The sequence below is a fragment of the Mus caroli genome, unplaced genomic scaffold (genome assembly GCF_978045245.1).
Source record: "Mus caroli unplaced genomic scaffold, Mus_caroli_1 scaffold_8, whole genome shotgun sequence".
Classification (NCBI taxonomy): Eukaryota; Metazoa; Chordata; class Mammalia; order Rodentia; family Muridae; genus Mus; species Mus caroli.
Window position 1 is genome coordinate 81,668,224 of NW_028227263.1, and position 17,083 is coordinate 81,685,306.

The 17,083-nt window shown below is 42.5% G+C and overlaps 1 protein-coding gene across 3 annotated transcripts in view; it reads left to right on the forward strand.

Annotated features, from left to right (window-relative positions):
* Window positions 1-9,724, forward strand: part of Tjp1 (tight junction protein 1) — a 231,171-nt gene extending 221,447 nt beyond the window's left edge. For 2 of the 3 annotated variants that reach the window (XM_085841666.1, XM_085841667.1), the window contains 4 exons: window positions 2,704-3,178; window positions 4,641-4,858; window positions 6,092-6,235; window positions 8,212-9,724. In XM_085841666.1, the coding sequence (XP_085697792.1) occupies window positions 2,704-3,178; window positions 4,641-4,858; window positions 6,092-6,235; window positions 8,212-8,306 (932 nt within the window). In that variant the 3' untranslated portion in view covers window positions 8,307-9,724. The remainder of the gene's footprint in view (window positions 1-2,703; window positions 3,179-4,640; window positions 4,859-6,091; window positions 6,236-8,211) is intronic. The other variant, XM_085841668.1, reaches the window with a different exon arrangement.
* Window positions 9,725-17,083: the final 7,359 nt, after the last annotated feature.

Genomic DNA, 17,083 nt, shown 5'->3' on the forward strand with positions numbered 1-17,083 from the left:
GTGTTGTGTGTTACCTTCTGTTTATTTAAATGACTGTTATATTGCATGAGCCTTGTAGCTAAATGGATTTTTGTCAAAACACCCCCCCAACCCCTGAACCCCTGTTTTTTGTTTTTTTTTTTAACATAACTTAATTTTATATCAATTTCTACATCTTGAAAGCAGTACCTGTTAATTGATGTGCCTCAGTTTAAGTATTTAAGGGCCATAGAGATGGCTCAGCAGGTTAAATTGCTTCATTGGGCCTGATGTGAAGTCCAGCCCTGGAACCTGCATGGTAGAAGGAAAGAACTGATTCCAGCCACTTCTCTGCTGACATCGTACACTCTCAGTGGTACGACACACTCACACATGCTAAACAAGATGCCATTTTAAATATTTGAATAGTGTCTTATAAGACTTGTTATGCTCCATCTTAAAATATGGACATAAGAAAGCCATACAGTTTTACACAGAAAATGGCTTTTCATCTTTCAGTAAAATCTCAATGGATGTAGCTTACTCATTTGAATAGCTAGATAATATTCTACCCTAATAGAATAAAATTTTTCTCTTCTTGACATTTGTTAGTACCTATCTATTACCTATTGGAGGGCGGCATTCTTGAAACAAACCAATTACTGTACACATAGCTCACTCATACTTGGAGATGCATGTGGTGGTACGTGTCTTTAGTTCTGGCACTTCAGAGACAAAGGCTAGCCTGGGCTAAACAGCTTTTTTTTTTTGTCCTGGAACTGACTCTCTAGACTAGACTGGCCTTGAACTCAATAGATCCACCAGCCTCTGCCTCCTGATTGCTGGGATTAAAGGTATACAACACCATTGCCTGGCTACACAGCAAATTCTGTTCACAATTAAGAGACCTACCAAAGGAAGAAAAACAAATGTTTAAATAGACATCTTTTGCTGATTCCCCTCCTTAAGGAAGAAAGATTTGTTTTCCCTAAGTGATGCCAGCTAGAAGATTTTGTTGGTATTGATTTGTTTTAATAGGTGCCTTTTATCACAGTTAGGAGCTGTCTCTAGTCTTAGTTTGCTGAAAGCCTTTTGTTGAGCGTTTTTCTCTTGTGAGCTCGAGAGATGGCTCAGTGGTTATCAGCACTTGCTGCTCTTACAGCGGGCTTGGGCTTGGCTCCCAGCACCACATCAGGCAGCCCTTGACTGACTGACTCCAGATCCAGACGCTCCAACATCATGATCTGGCCCACACAGGCACTAGGCACATATGTGGGAAACACACATACATGCATCTGCACTCACATATACATAAAATAAAAATCCAGCACTTGGGAGGCAGAGACAGGCGGATCTCTGTAAGTTCAAGGCCAGCCTGATTATAGAGCAAGTTCCAGGACAGCCAAGGCTACACAGAAAAGCCCTGTCTGGGAGGAGGAGTCTATAAAATTAAAAATATTTACTTCTCAAATTATCAGGATTATCTGTTTTTTCTACCTTATTATCTTAATGTGGTTATATTATTGTGCTCATGAAGAATTTAGATTCATAGTTTTCTGGAAATGGCTTTGTCTGATTTTGTTATCAGTGTTGTACTAGTTCTGTAAAAGAGAGCATAGCTTTTCTTTTCCTTTATCTTTTCTTTAAAACAAAACGAAAAACCGACATTTTCCCACCAGTGTTCCTTTTTTGTGACTTGCTAGCAGTTCAGTGGTTCTGTTCGCTGCCGCTCCGGCAGAGTGCAGCCGGCAGAGCGCAGAGCCGGCAGAGTGTAGCTGTCCCTGCTGCTCTCCACATCCATGGACACTTGAGTTGCCCATTTGTCAGCTTTTCCTGTTCCCTGGTTGTGATATGATCTTTAACGATTAGTTTATTTTTATTTCCTATTTCCCCAATGGTTAGGTTAGTGTCTTACTACACAGTGCTTGGCGATTTACACAGAGGCAGGTGTTCTTCACGTCTGCACAGAGGATTGATACTGGTGACCACTTCAGACGGTTTGAAAGTATCATCTACTGGTGTCTCAGGCAGGGCTTCTATTCCTGCACACACATCACGACCAAGAAGCAGTTGGGAGGGGAAGGGTTTATTCAGCTTACACTTCCATACTGCAGTTCATCACCAAGGAAGTCAGGACTGGAACTCAAGCAGGTCAGGGAGCAGGAGCTGATGCAGAAGCCATGGAGGGGTGTTGTTTACTGGCTTGCCTCCCTGGCTTGCTCAGCCTACTCTCTTATAGAACCAAGGCTACCAGCCCAGAGATGGCACCACCCACAAGGGGCCTTTCCCTCTTGATCACTAATTGAGAAAATGCCTTACAGTTGGATCTCATGGAGGCATTTCCTCACCTGAAGCTCCTTTCTCTGTGATAACTCCAGCTGTGTCAAGTTGACACAAAACTAGCCAGTACAACTAGTATGTAGCTGCTGTGCCTTTTTTTTTAATGCTTTGGTTAAGGATGAGATTTCAATACTGATAGGTTTCATATAATCAAAATTGTCATTCTGTTTCTAATTTTCAGTAGATAGTGGGACAGAGTTACTCAAGACATGTGTGGCCAGTGCTTTCGTAGCCTCTTTCTGAATCTGAGGCAACCAGCTACACTCCAACTTGTCAACATCACATGGGACCTGGGACTTTACCTTAGGACATGCTAATGCCAAAAGAAAGCACAGGGTTGTTAGAATGATTTTCAGAGAGTTTTTTTTTTTTAAATGTATGTATGTATGTATGTTTGTTTTTCAGGCAATTCAGTATCATTGGATTTTCAGAACTCATATATGTCCAAACCAGACCCACCCCCATCTCAGAGTAAACCAGCAACTTTCAGACCACCAACCCGAGAAGACCCTCCTCAGACTTTCTATCCCCAGAAAAGTTTCCCAGACAAAGCTCCAGTTAACGGAGCTGAGCAGACTCAGAAAACCATCACTCCAGTGTACAATCGATTCACACCAAAGCCGTACACAAGTTCTGCCCGGCCGTTTGAACGCAAATTTGAAAGTCCGAAGTTCAACCATAATCTTCTGCCAAGTGAAACTGTACATAAACCTGAATTGTCTTCAAAAACTCCCACTTCTCCAAAAACTCTTATGAAAGCTCATAGTTCAACACAGCCTCCAGAGTTTGACAGTGGAGTTGAAACTTTCTCTGTTCACACAGATAAGCCTAAATATCAAATGAATAATATCAGCACCATGCCTAAAGCTGTCCCTGTGAGGTAAGATATGAACTTGCCTTTGTTTGTTTGTTTTTTTAAATTGGAAGGCAGAGTGATCCCGGTCTCCCAGGTGCTGGGACTACAGATGTGCAGCTATAGTTTGAAGTAGTTTATATGATAAAACTCGAAATGATAAATTACACCAGTAAACTGAACTGTTACTATAGTGGATACCATTTTGTAGAACATCCTCCAGGAGGTGAAAGGTGTTAATCAAATTCTAAAGCTAATGAGCACATAGCATCAGTAAGTATTGTCATTATCCCTGTGTCACCAGTAGCTCAGGTTAGGGAACAGAAGCCAGTTTGCCCAACCAGCATCATATAGAAAGCTAGAGTGGGGTAAGTAAGCCTGTGGTCATCTAATCTCAAAGCCCAAGTGTGATGGACAGATACATCTACCCTAGCTAGGGTGCAGGAAAGAATGGAATGTAGTGACCTCAGAATGGCTATTGAAGGCAGTAGTAAGAAAGATGGTCGAGTCTACCTTAGCCTAACTCAGGCAGGCTTTTCTCTGTCTGCTTGTTACTTAGTGATTGAACAGAGCCATCTGACCACATACTGCTGACTCAGTTCAGCCCCTTTAGACTTTCTCAGGTTGTCCATGAAGGAGACGCACTCACAGGGAGAAACAAGGGCCATGAAGACCACCTGAAGTCTGCTTCTCAAGATGATTATGTCAGTCAGTAGCAGGGTTCTTGCTATGCATGGCTACCTTGTGTTACCACATCAGGTGATAGGCGCCGGTCCCTTTCCATTTGCTTCAGCAGTCTATCCCTGACCCTGCCTGCGCTCATGCTGGAGAGAAGCTGACTTCAGTTCACATACTTCAAGTTGTTAGGCCATCTTTTCTATCACATTAAAATTGTGGCTTAAAACTTTATATCACAAAGTCTTGATAGTCTAGCTTCCAAGTTTGAAATGTTCATTGATAGTTTCATCCTCTGCCTTTGTCTTTTTTGGGGTCTTTAAGTTATACCATACCAGACCTTCTTACCTTGGAACCTTGGAGGCTTTAAACCTTTGTCAGCTTGGGCAGTGGGATTCAGGATGTCCCAAGGAAGGGCACTGTGTGTGTGCGCGCACTGAAATTCCAAAGCTCTTTTCTGTGCTACACTGTTTCCTGTGTAACCAAGTGAGCGTTAGCCACTCTGTGATTTAGAACACCCATCTCATGGATGTTCACTAAGACCCACAGTAGCTGTGAGACCAAAGAACCATGTTTGATACATTGAAATTACACTGGTAATTATAGTAGCCTCATTCTTTACTTTCAGAAAGGCAGTTTTGATTTTTCCTGAAAGGGCATACTCTTAGGCCTCTGAGTAAGATTTTTCACGTGTTTAAGTAAAGAACTTCAAAATTGTTCAGAGACATAAGGTTAAATACTGAAACTATAACAGCAGTAAAGGGAAGTCTGTGCGTGTTACTAGGATTTTCACTTGCCATTTTTGACCCCCCAGTCCTTCAGCTGTGGAAGAAGATGAAGATGAGGATGGTCATACTGTAGTGGCTACAGCTCGTGGCATTTTTAACAGCAATGGTGGTGTGTTGAGTTCCATAGAAACCGGTGTTAGTATAATTATCCCACAAGGAGCCATTCCTGAAGGAATTGAACAAGAAATCTATTTCAAAGTCTGCAGAGACAATAGCATTCTCCCACCTTTAGATAAAGAGAAAGGTAAGTGAGCTTATTGTCTGCTTCCCTGTAATAACTCCAGCGTAGCCCTGAGTGACCTGCCACAGGGAGAAGCAGAAAGCCTACCTGGATGTTTTAGGCTAAGCACAGCATTTTCTTTGTACAACTGAGGGCCTCTCAAATGAGCCTTCTGCAGAGAAGTGGTGCCACTGGCATGTGATTGGGGGGTGGGGGCCATAGGAGGCCCAGTACATGTTTGGCGGCAGGCCTCTCCCATGACTGCTAGGTTATTTGCCTGACCCAATCAAATTTGTAAGCCCATCTATCTCAAGATAGTTGGTATCAACAACCAAGAAGGCTTTGCCCTTTCTGTCAACTATTACCTCAGGAGGCAACACTATTGAACACTCAGCACAGTGAGTGGCATGTCCTTAGAAGGTGGGAAGCATATTTCTGAACAGTTTTAGGAAGCCGAGAATGTCATTATTTTAATAGCCTTCCTAGATCCATCAGCACATTGATGAATTGAGGTGTGATTACTTTTAGCAGTTCTTGATGTCACTAAACATGGTATTGTAACCCACTTTCTAGAGGTATTCTGCCTTAAAAACAGTAGGACTCATATTGTTGGCCCTGCTTGAATACCTAAACACATGTATAGCAAACACTTAAAAATGAAAAGCATAGGTTAGTAGGGATGGCTCAATGTGCAAAGGTGCCTGCTTCTAACCCTAGAGATAAGAATTTGATTCCTGGGCCATCATACATACAATCAAAGGAGAGAACTGACTTCCTGCAGGTTACACTCTGACCTTCACTAGCACAGCATGGCATGTGCACGTTCACACCCCCCCCCCCCCCGCAAATAAGGTCCTCCCCACCCCAACCCCCAGGGAATGCCAAAAAGTGCTTTGAATATGTTGTGCTACAGACTTATTTGGTGGAATTCAAATTTAATAGCCCCTGGTTATATGGGATTTTATAGTACTAGAAATGTAAAATGGGGCATCAGAGACAGAGTGTATTGGTTATATGTTGAAGTATTTTTTCAGCCACATTGTTAGATAAAATATTAAAATGAATGTCACATTTCTTTTTCCTCTAATATATCTATTAAAATCTTACAAATTACAATTTTAGTGTCCACCGTATTTTTCTTAGCACTGCTATGGAGAACTCCTGTCATTTGGCTGTAGCAAATGTGTACTAGGAGGGATTGTGTCTAGTGGGAAGACTTGAGTCATCTCTGCTGCTCCTTTCTCTCCGTGACTCCAGGTGAAACTCTGCTAAGTCCCCTAGTGATGTGTGGGCCCCATGGCCTCAAGTTCCTGAAGCCCGTGGAGCTGCGCTTGCCACACTGTGCGTCCATGACTCCTGACGGTTGGTCTTTTGCTCTAAAATCATCCGACTCCTCGTCGGGTATGCTCTCCTCACTCTGTCTCTGGGCTTTGGGAACTGTCGTTGATTAATGCCTGAGCTCTTGGTGCTTCCCATGCTGAGTGTGAGCAGATCTTCCCTCTGTCCCTGTGGCCTTGGAAGCATTACTCGTGTTTTAAACGTGCGCTTTATATGCTATAAGTGCATATGGAACCATGGCGACTTTTCTACCTTTTAATAATTGGCAATTTGGCTAAAAATTGGCTGTTCTTGGGCCTTAAAAGATTTATATAATCTATCAGATTTTTCCAAGGCGCAAAGTATTTATTATACCAACCTTAGAAAGTTTCCACAGTGATGGTGCCTGGCCAGGGGGGTGGTTTTTTCCAGCCTGAACCTCTCAAGTAACTCTTGTTATGCACTGTTTTAAGTGACTTTGGCTCATTGGCTCATGATTTCAAAGCTTGCATTGCATTTTCATATTTCTTGATTGAGTAACTTAGAAGTCAGTCTTTACTGCCAATTGTTCACCCTAACAGGATCCTTAGAAAAACAAAAATGTAAAGTTTTGCCCCTAAATTTGTATAAATCAGTGAGTATTAGTAAGTTTCAGTTTGGTCCAATATGAAGTAAAGGTTATATAGTACAAAGTTTACAGTAGGGTCATATTTAAATATTCCTTTGGAAGAAAGCGTTGGAGGCTGATTTTAAGTAGTGAAGGAAAAGTTAAGCAGTATTGAGAATGGGCACTGAGAGGCCAGAGAATGCTTCAGTTCTGAGGGAGGCCGGCTTTATCTAAACTGCCTGCTGCAAGTGGCCTTACAGGATACACAGATGAGCTACATGTTTGTCACTTCCAGTGAGTGTGGGCTACTGTTCAGTTGTGCTGAGACCATACTCTTTCTGTGAGCACTGAAGTGTGTTCACCCAGAAAATAGATACACCTTTGTGTGACCCAGTACCGTGGTAGACCGTATTGCTACTGCTCACCGAGCTGCTCCGTAGGTGAGTGTCGGTAAGTGCTGACGTGAGTGCAGCAAACACTTAAAACATAGTGATGAGGGAGCTGCCTTGCATTTCTAGAGTTGTCTGAATAGTTTGTCCGTGATTCCCCATTAAAGCGTGGGATTCATTATCAAATGTGATGCATATCCTACCGTGCATAGAGGACACAGCTGGTATAGTTGACAGCCATCCAGTTGTTAGAGGGGTTGCCTGGTGTATCACAAGAGGGCTAGTAGCTTCTCTGTCTCAGTTGTCTCACACTGTCTCACAGGCACAGAAGCTTTCCTGGCCTAGGCCTATTGGAAGGGGAGGAACAGTCAGCAGCTTTGAGTCTCAACTCCCTCGGCTACCACAGAGGCAGTTTCCCATTGTTCATGGGTCATACCCACTGCCAGGTCTCTGTGCAGGATGTAAATCTGAAAATACCAAGGGTTTCTTTAAAACTCAAACACTAAGAGCTACATAGCCAGTGGGTGTTTGAATTCCCACAAATGCCACAAATGATTTTATTGCACAGCCAGAATTAGGGAAGGCTCTGGTGTTGTTTTGCTGGTTTGGCTTGGTAAAGGGGAGGAGTCTTCAGGAAGTAGGTGCTACAGAACTTGGCAAAATATCCTTTGTTTGCAGTAACTGAGTGTGAGCAGTGTGTTCTTACATTCAGCTCAAATGGGTTGCCATACAGTTGTATCCAAAAGGACGGTGCTAATAGCTGTGTACACTGCGGAGCAACCCCAGTTGTCTCAGCCATGTGATTGTCTGAGTCTTTATAACTTTTATTCCTACATTAAAAGTCCAGTGAATCGGATAACAAAAGAGACATCTAAAACAGCTTTAAGATGGTTGTAGCCAGCAAGTCTACTTAAAACACTTAAGTTTGGATAGAAGTATACTATTTGAAGAAATAGAAGAAAATTCTAATATGTGTGTTTATATTTGTTCCATTAATAGCAAAACATTGTGGGTAGCAGTCTACACAATCATGAGTGACATCAGAATCTTTTTTTCTCTCATAGGTGACCCTAAAACCTGGCAAAACAAGTGTCTTCCTGGAGATCCGAATTACCTTGTTGGAGCCAACTGTGTTTCTGTCCTGATTGACCACTTTTAATTCTTAGTGTGTAGGACCTGGACTAAGCAATGTGAACGTGGATTGAACTTACTAAATCTAAATGGAACCACTCTAATGAGTATTATATTTTCTTAGAATTTATACTGCAATTGGTAGTATTAAGCATTTGTTGGAACTGATGAAGGTTAGCGAGCATGCCCCTGAGCCACGGTCAGAAAACATGCTACAAGCTATGTGTTATTGAGTGAAGAACTGTCAGGCATTGGCTAGAGGTTCAAAGATATTTTTGCTTTGTAATGATTTTTGTACTTTTTTATGGTCACTGCTTAACTTCACATACTGATTTCCGTTAAAAATACCAGCCAGTAAAATGGGGGTGCATTTGAGTTCTGTTCTTTCCAAAGTACACTCAAAGTTTATTATGGCCTTGGCCTAGCATACACATTTTATTTTATTATGCATGAGGTAATGTGCACACATTTTTTACAAATGCACCTGGAATATATAACCAGTGTAGTGGATTTAACAGAAATGTACAGCAGGGGGATTTATAACTTGGGGAGGGAGGGTCAAATGAAGACAACTACTTATTGTATATGAAAACACATTTCTCTTAGGGAAGGACACCAAAGCATGTGAGCCCGGTTCATGGCCTCTGAATCTATAAATTAACATATCACCACAGACATGTAACCAGCAGGAATGCCTTACCCTCATGGGTTTAATTCTTCCATCATTTCGCTGTGTATTACTAAGTTTTTATGAGTTCTGTGCATATCTAGATACTGTACCATGGAAAAGACTGAGGAGATTGTGGACTTGATGGTTTCGGAAATGTGCAAATTACCTGGAAGAAAATAATGGTGTGACTTAAAATATTTTTTTGACAGGGGGAGTGGCAGTCTTCTGTTCTTTGGGCTGTGCATCTGAGATGTTTGATGCTTTCAGGACGCATGTACATAATGCGTGCATACCACTTTTGTTCTTGGTTTGTAAATTAACTTTTATAAACTTTACCTTTTTATACATAAACAGAACCAAGTTTCTAAGGCTACCTTTGTATTCTCTCCTGTACCTCTTGAGCCTTGAACTTTGACCTCTGCAGCAATAAAGCAGCATTTCTACACATACAAGGTCATTTTTCTAAGAAAAGAATGCACAGAGTTGTTACATTTTTAAGTGCTGCATTTAAAAGAAACAGTTACTCTAGTTTGATTAAATTCTTGCAAAGTATCCCTTCTGTAAAATTTGTGATACAATACTGTGCCCTAAAGTGTATTTTTTTACTAATAGACAGTTTATTATGGCACATCAGCACGATTTCTGTTTAGATAATACACCACTACATTCTGTTAATAATCAGTAGGTGTGAAAGGATTTCTTTTGTGGTTATTAAAAAAAAATCTCAAATTTCTAAATCTGCAAGAATAAAACTTTTTAAAATACAGTGTTAGCTTGGTTATTTGCTCTGTTTCCCATTCCAAGCGACTTTATAACCCTGTTTTATGTGTGTGTGTGTGTGTGTGTGTGTGTGTGTGTATGTGTAGGCCAGAGATGGATGTCAGCTCTCTTCCTGTCAGTGTCCATCTTATTTTTGAGGCAGGATCTTGCCTTGAACCCAGAGCTCTGAGATTGCTAGCCTGGCTGGCCAGCAGGATTCAAGGGTCTGTTTGTATCTCCTCCCAGCCTCCGGTGACTGGGGTGTAGACATGTCCCATCTGCAAACTCAGTCTCTGTTGGTGCTGGACATCCAGACGCAGGTCCTCACGAGTGTGAAAGCAATGCTTTTTACACACTAAGCCATCTCTTCAGCCCCTGCCATTCTGTTTGGAGGCAGTAATCACCATGTCTCCTGCCATCCTAGTTAAATGTTGTACATACTGAGTCCTGTTTCCCACACCCACTGTGTATTGTGGATCGGGCATGCTAATCAAAAGCTAGTAGGCAAACTCTAGGCTTCACGGTGTCCTCTACGCCATGTCTGTTCTTTAGGACCCGTTTGTGCAGTCCTTTCTCCCGAACAGGTTATACCCTGGGCCCTTCGTTATACTACCGCCTTTGAGAAGAAAATGGTTTTTAATGGCTGCAGATATCCACTGTGCTAATCTTATTTATGTACCACATTACTGACATCAAAGTCAAAGTCATTTCTATACAGGTTTTTTTTTTTTGTTTTTTTTTTTTTGGTACATATTTGTGAATAGTAGCCCACCTTTGTGGGTTTTGCTTCTTTCTGAAGATAAAGTTTATTTACATTATCCTTTTTGAGGTATCTAGTTCTCCAAATTTTGAGAAGTACATTGTTCTTGCCTAGGAAGCCATTTACCTGTGAAAGGTAAAGCTGACTTGTTAAAGCGTTACCATAGTTAATCCGTAGTGAGTTCCTCTTCCCCATACCTTGTGCCCTGGTACACATGACTCCCTTTCCAGGCCTTAGGAACCCAGTCTCCTTACCGTTGCTATGGCTTGCCTTTGTGAGGATATTGTAAATGCGGGCTGGAGCCTGCCTGCTTTCACGTCACATGGCGCAGTTACAGCTTTTTTAGAGTAGTTGTTCCTGAGTGTTGCTGTACTAGAGTTTATAGTTTATTCTCCTTGAGGAACTTTGGGCTTGTTTCTACATTTGGGAGATTTATCAATACAGAGGCTATAAACATTTACTTAGAAATAACTTTGGTTTCACTTGACTAAATACCTAACAAACTCATCACTGCCTTGTACATTGTCTTTTTAACAAAAATTATAAAAGTCCAACTAGCTTGTTTCACAATGCCTGTATCCCTTTTGATTGGAGTTGCAGCCTGTGAGGGTCCAGTTCCCCACTCTCCCTGTCTTCTAGCTCTGCATCTCTGCTGAGCTGTCACTGGGGTTTGATATACAGCTGTCTAGGGACTCATGATAGCTCATCTTTTGGTAAACATTGAAATCTTTTCTGTTTCTAAGTTAAGTCGTTAGGGACTAAGGAGATGGCTCAGCCATTAAAGTGCCTATTGCTCAAACATGAGGAGGACATGTTAGGAACCCCGCACCCACGCCAGTGGCTCAGGCATGGCAATGAGCACCTGTAATTCTGACATTGGGGAGGCTGAGATAGGATTCCTGGTGTTTGCTGGCCAACCAACCTAGCAGATTCATTGAGGTATGTTGTCTCAAGGAATAAAGTAGGGGAAGCCCTCCGACATCAGTGTCTGGTCTTAATGCTCCACGTACTCAAAAGGGTTTGGAGAGTCACACTTCATTGCCTAATGTGTTATTAAGACACAATGGTGCCTTTCATGGGGGGAACCACTCACTTGATAAGTCTGGTTGGTTCTTTCAAAGTCAGCTTTGACTACATGCCTAACAATGCTTTGCCTAACTTGTGGCACAAAGATTTTTGTGTCTTAAGTTTTTCTCACAGACTTCTTTTTTTGACTTTTATTATAATGCATTCCTGAGTTGGTTTTATATGTAGCATGAGCTGTGTGTGTTGAGACTTACTCAGTCTGTTCTGTGTTTGCATGTCTGTATTGTAAATACATACAACTTAACCTAGATATTGAGCTTCCTTCCACACATAAGCTATTAGAACGTAACTCAGCAAGTCCGTTATTCATGCCTATCTGCCTTTATTACATGGTAGAAATGCCAGGCAACACTTAGGGATTTTTTGTTTTCTTTTGGTTTGGTTTTGTTTTTGTTTTTTTGTTTTTTGTTTTTTTTGTTGTTGTTGTTGTTTTTTGGTTTGGTTTTTTGAAACAGGATTTCTCTGTGTAGCCTTGGCTGTCCTGGAACTCACTCTGTAGAGTAGGCTGGCCTCGAACTCAGAAATTCTCCTGCCTCTGCCTCCCAAGTGCTGGGATTAAAGGTGTACACCACCACTGCCCGACTTAATGTATCTTACACATCTCTGAGTTGACAGGAATAAGGCCATTTCTGTTCCCTAAAACCATCTTTGCACAGTACTGAGCATTCGTCATTTGTGGAGTGCTCTCATGCTGGAAACCTAACATTTCCCTTTTCTTATACCATTAGTACTGGTGGGAAATTTAATGTCTAGTGTTGAGTCAGTTCTTCCTCATTTTGACCTCTTGACAAATATATTCGTGGCATAGTACACAAGTGGTGGTACCCAGGTAAGAGACAGACCTTGACACACCAGATACTTGACTCTAGTCAGGGATGCAGTAGCCAGTAAAGGGGGTGTGTCTGCAAATTCAGCCAGGGCTGGCAAGCAGGCAGGTGAAGTGAGTTTAGCTTGCCTTAATCCATGGTTTGAAATCACTAGATAGGAATAGAATGGTGTGTTTTCTGTATAGTTTTCAGGAAGTACACTGTAGGGCTGTGCATAGGTCACAGAAGCTCTGAGGGCATTGAACTCAAGAGGAAGGTGCTAGAGATCATTGTAATATGCTGTCATTCCCAGAGCCTTACGCCATCTCAGATTTGATCACAGTAAAAGCTCATGTAGCTTTCTTGGTTTTACTCCTCAGTGTGCTTTCCTTTAAAGCTACTTAGTGTCAAAGGAACCAATACTCAAAGGGATAGAGTTAATATTTTTAGAATCACAGAGATGGATAAAACTTGTAGCCACAAACATCATTCAGGTTACATCTAGAGCTTGTTCCCTCCGAGTTATCTGTGATCACTCAGGTCAAGGGGACATTGGTACATCTAAGCTACTTGGAAGTGAAATTTACACCCTTCTACGTGTTAATACTCCACACGCTGTATAAAATTCCCTGAGCTAGTGTGCTCATAGTTGCCTAGAAAACCACATGTCTATGAAGATTAGAAATTAGTTCTTATTAGCCCAGGTGTTTTGCCTACTCGGTACCAGGCTGAGAAGATGTATATACAGATATGACATGACCTGAGACAGAATTAGCAGGATATAGAAGACCCTCCACTAAGATCTGCCCTCTGCATTTGTCCGTGGAGACATTACAGACAGGTACAGATACTGTGGTTGATAAGTTTTATCCTAGGCTTAGCCATCAATTGGCAGTCGGTAGAGGGTTTAATTTCCCATGCAAGAAGCCGTTGGTGCAATTTCCAGTACCACATAAAACTCGGTGAGTCTTACATACTTGTAATCCTATCACTCAGTTTCAAGCCAGCCTAGGTTACATGAAGATGAAGAGAATAAAGAACGCTTTAATTCTTAAAACAAGGGAAAATGATCATGTGAGCAATATGCGTATAAGTCCTCTGTGGTTAGGAGCTGGATATTCAACTGGCAGTTCCCATGTGACAGCCCAGTTTGTAATGGGATCCTGGCATTGAGTTTAATAATTACTTCCCCTGTGCCACAATAGTCTACACTAACATGCAATTGAAGGAAGAGAGGAAGGATGTGGTCAGCTAAGAGTTTGTGGGTACAATCTGTCCTGGAAGCAGGAACTTGAGGCACATGGTCACGTTCTACCCACAGAAGAAGAGGCAACCAAATGAGTGCTGTTGCTTTTCTGTTTCATTGCTCTGTAGTTCAGTCCAGGAACCAGCTCCGGATAGCTGCTGTCCACATTTAGAGTGTTCTTCCCATCTCAGTTAACAGAATCCCTCATCTGCACAGAGGTGATCAGTCCAGCCCTCACAGATACGCTTGGAACCTTGCCTCCTAGGTGGCTCTAGTTCTTGTCAAATTGCAGTTAAATAGTAACCATCATATCGGGGCTTCCACAGGGAGCTTTAAGGTCAGGTTTCCCAGTACATACCTTAGGAATTTGGTGTCTGGGGAGGGTGACCTACCTTAAGGATCTTTGGCAGGTAGACACAGTAGCTGAGAGCTCAGGAGAGAGACAGAATGGAGTTCCACGTGTCTTTTGAAACCTCATAGTTCACTGCCAGTGATACAACTTCCCCAACAAGGTCACATGCCCTAATCCTTCAAACAATTTAACTAGAGACTGCACAGTATTCCAGTATATGAGCCTAAGGGGAGGCGCTCCCATTCAAACCTCATACAGGGATTAATGACCCTTCCAGAAGCCACAAGTCACCAAATGAAAAGCCCAGTTCTAGGTGCGGGTGCCTCCACTTCCAGTGTTGATCAAGGCTGTCCCAAGACTATCACCATTGCTCTTGTTACCCACTAGAACTTGATGGTAAGACCCTACTACTGAAGCCACGCTTTGATTACAGGATTCGGTGAAATTACATTAGTCCTGGCCAGGGAGCTTCCTCCCTCCTGGCTACTTTTCATGGTATCAGACAGTTGTCATGTAGACATCTGGGATTGGGGGTTCATCACAGTATTACACAGCTACAGCCCTGTGAGCTGTGACCATCAGAGTGGCAAGGTGTGCCCATCAGTATAGTAATGGCACAGATATCAGGGAGTTAGCAAATGCTTTCTGTTTAGATTTAAGGCCCACTTCACAGAGGAATCATACCTAGTGCTATAAATCTGACCAAGAGCCAGGAGGGAACCCATACTCTTACTTTGCTAAATGGACAGAGTATCAAACCACCATCTCAATTAGTATCTTACACCCATAGATACAGCTCTCAATGCATCAAAGAAGTGTGAGTCGTGAACAGTGGTTAGCGAAACAACTGGCTAACATACAAACAGTATCCGTGGTGGAGTGTTTAGACACAAATGGAATATCTGTATCTTACATTCCCACCATCCAAAGCCCAGGAGCCAGCCATCATGGAAAAGGGGAGTGGGAGATTGTAAGAGACAGTGATCATGGCAGAATGGAGCATAACAGTGTCTTCTGGATATGACAGGATCACTGCAATCGTGAATTCAAGCAGCTGTAATGATTTGCACAAGACCAGGCAAATCACTGTAGCATGGAGGGGAGCAGGAATTACAGGACACATGCACACGCACACACACACACACACACACACACACACACACACACAGAGGGAGAGAGAGAGAGAGAGAGAGAGAGAGAGAGAGAGAGAGAGAGAGAGAGAGAGAGAGAGAGAGAGAGAGAATGAACCTTTGTTGATCCTTGGTGGCTTCTGAGAAAGAAAGATTTGCTGTCTTTTAAGTGTGTGGCTCCTGGAATTTCCACATGCCACTGGCTGGCCCAACATGGATAAGTAAGTATATGGGCAACAGAAATTAGACTCAATGGGTGATTAAAAAGGGAAAAGGTTGGGGAAGTGCAGGGAGGTGGGAATGGATCTGTTAGTAATTAGGGGGAGGCTTGGTGATGATCAAAATACACCGAATGCATATATGAAGTTCTCAAAAAACTAGTAAAAATATATTGTCCGACAACAACCTAAGGATGAGGGATGTCAGATGGAGGTCAGGGATCAGATAGAAAACAAAACTTGAGACCTGGGGAGGCCTGGACTGGGACCAGAATGGAACAACTCAGAATGGAATACAACAAAGAAGGTTAAGAGGGCATTTGAAGGCAAGAAAATTTAAACCAGAATTGAATTTCTTAGCAGTTACTTTTAACTGTGGGTATGTGTAACACAGCAATCACAAGGGTTCATTGGTCCTTGATAGGTTCAGCAGAGTCCAGGGAACCTGCTGTCCCTGGGGACAGGCCTTTGTGGTTTGTTTGAGAATCAGCATAGTTGAGTGTCCTGACTAAGGCTTTGTTACTTGCCTCCTAAAGTCTACAGTCCGTAACACCATACCCAGTACATTAACTGCAAAAGTTCACAGATCGGTCCCCTGGAAATACTACTTTGTATCCCAGAGTCAGAAGACCCAGGATATGGGCTGTGCCACAAGAAAGCAGAGGGTAGATCTGTGTCCACTGTCTTGATGGCCCTCTGGGGATGTGGGGAGGAGCCATGACAAAAAGCTGTCACTAGATTAGGAGACACTAGCTTATAGCTCAGCATCTTCTTTTTTTTTTTTTTTTTTTTTTTCCTGAGACAGGGTTTCTTTGTGTAGCCTTGATCTTAGTGCCCACTACTTGATCAGGGCTGTCAAGGGGGGTATCTTTGTTTTGTAACATTTCCACATGGGTTGTAAGAGTAACAACATTTTATAAGAGTAGACACAAAATGTCTCTGCTCAGACTTCCCAAGTGTTACCCTTCTGCTGAATGTACATGCACTGGAGGTACTTAGAGAGACAGCTGAGAATACCCCAGTAAAACGCCACACAGTGGATGGCTTAAACAGCAAGCATTCCTGGCAGATATAGAGGTCCGCATTCTGGTGTGGCCCACACTTGCAATCCTAACCCTGCAGCTGGAGCAGGAGGATGGAGCTTGAAGTCAGGCTGGGCAACATAACAAGACCCTGACTTATGGGAGACCTAGAGGCTGGCAAATCTAGATAAGGCTCACAGCCTTTCCTTCCTGAATCAAAGATGACCACTTTCTTAATGAATCTTTATGTTTCTTATGTGTCTTTCTTAATGTCCTGAATATGTCATTACGTTTCTTTTCCTTCCTTTTTTTAAAAATTAATTTCTTTACACTCCATATGTTATACCCCACTCCCCGTCTTTATATTTCTTATGTGGCGATTATGTCTTCACCAGGACGCACAAATCGAGTTACTCACACCAGGCTTATGACTTCCTTTAACTTTACTTAGAAGCTTAGTATGTAAATGCAGGTGTATTAATTACCTTCTGTTTGGCTGTGACCAAATCCCCGACAGGAAGCAACAAGAAAGCAAAGCTCGCTTGGCTTGCAGTTTCAGGGGAGACAGTCCATCATGGCGGCAGGGACATGGAGCTGGTTGTGTTTTGCAGTCAGGAAGCGCAGAGCAATGAATGCTACTGTCCTAGTTTTGTGTCTGCTGCTGCTGTAGAGAGATGGTCCTAGTTACTGTGCTGCTATTGCTGTGTAGAGGCACCATAACCGAGGCTACTTCCAGAAGAAAACATTTAATTGGGG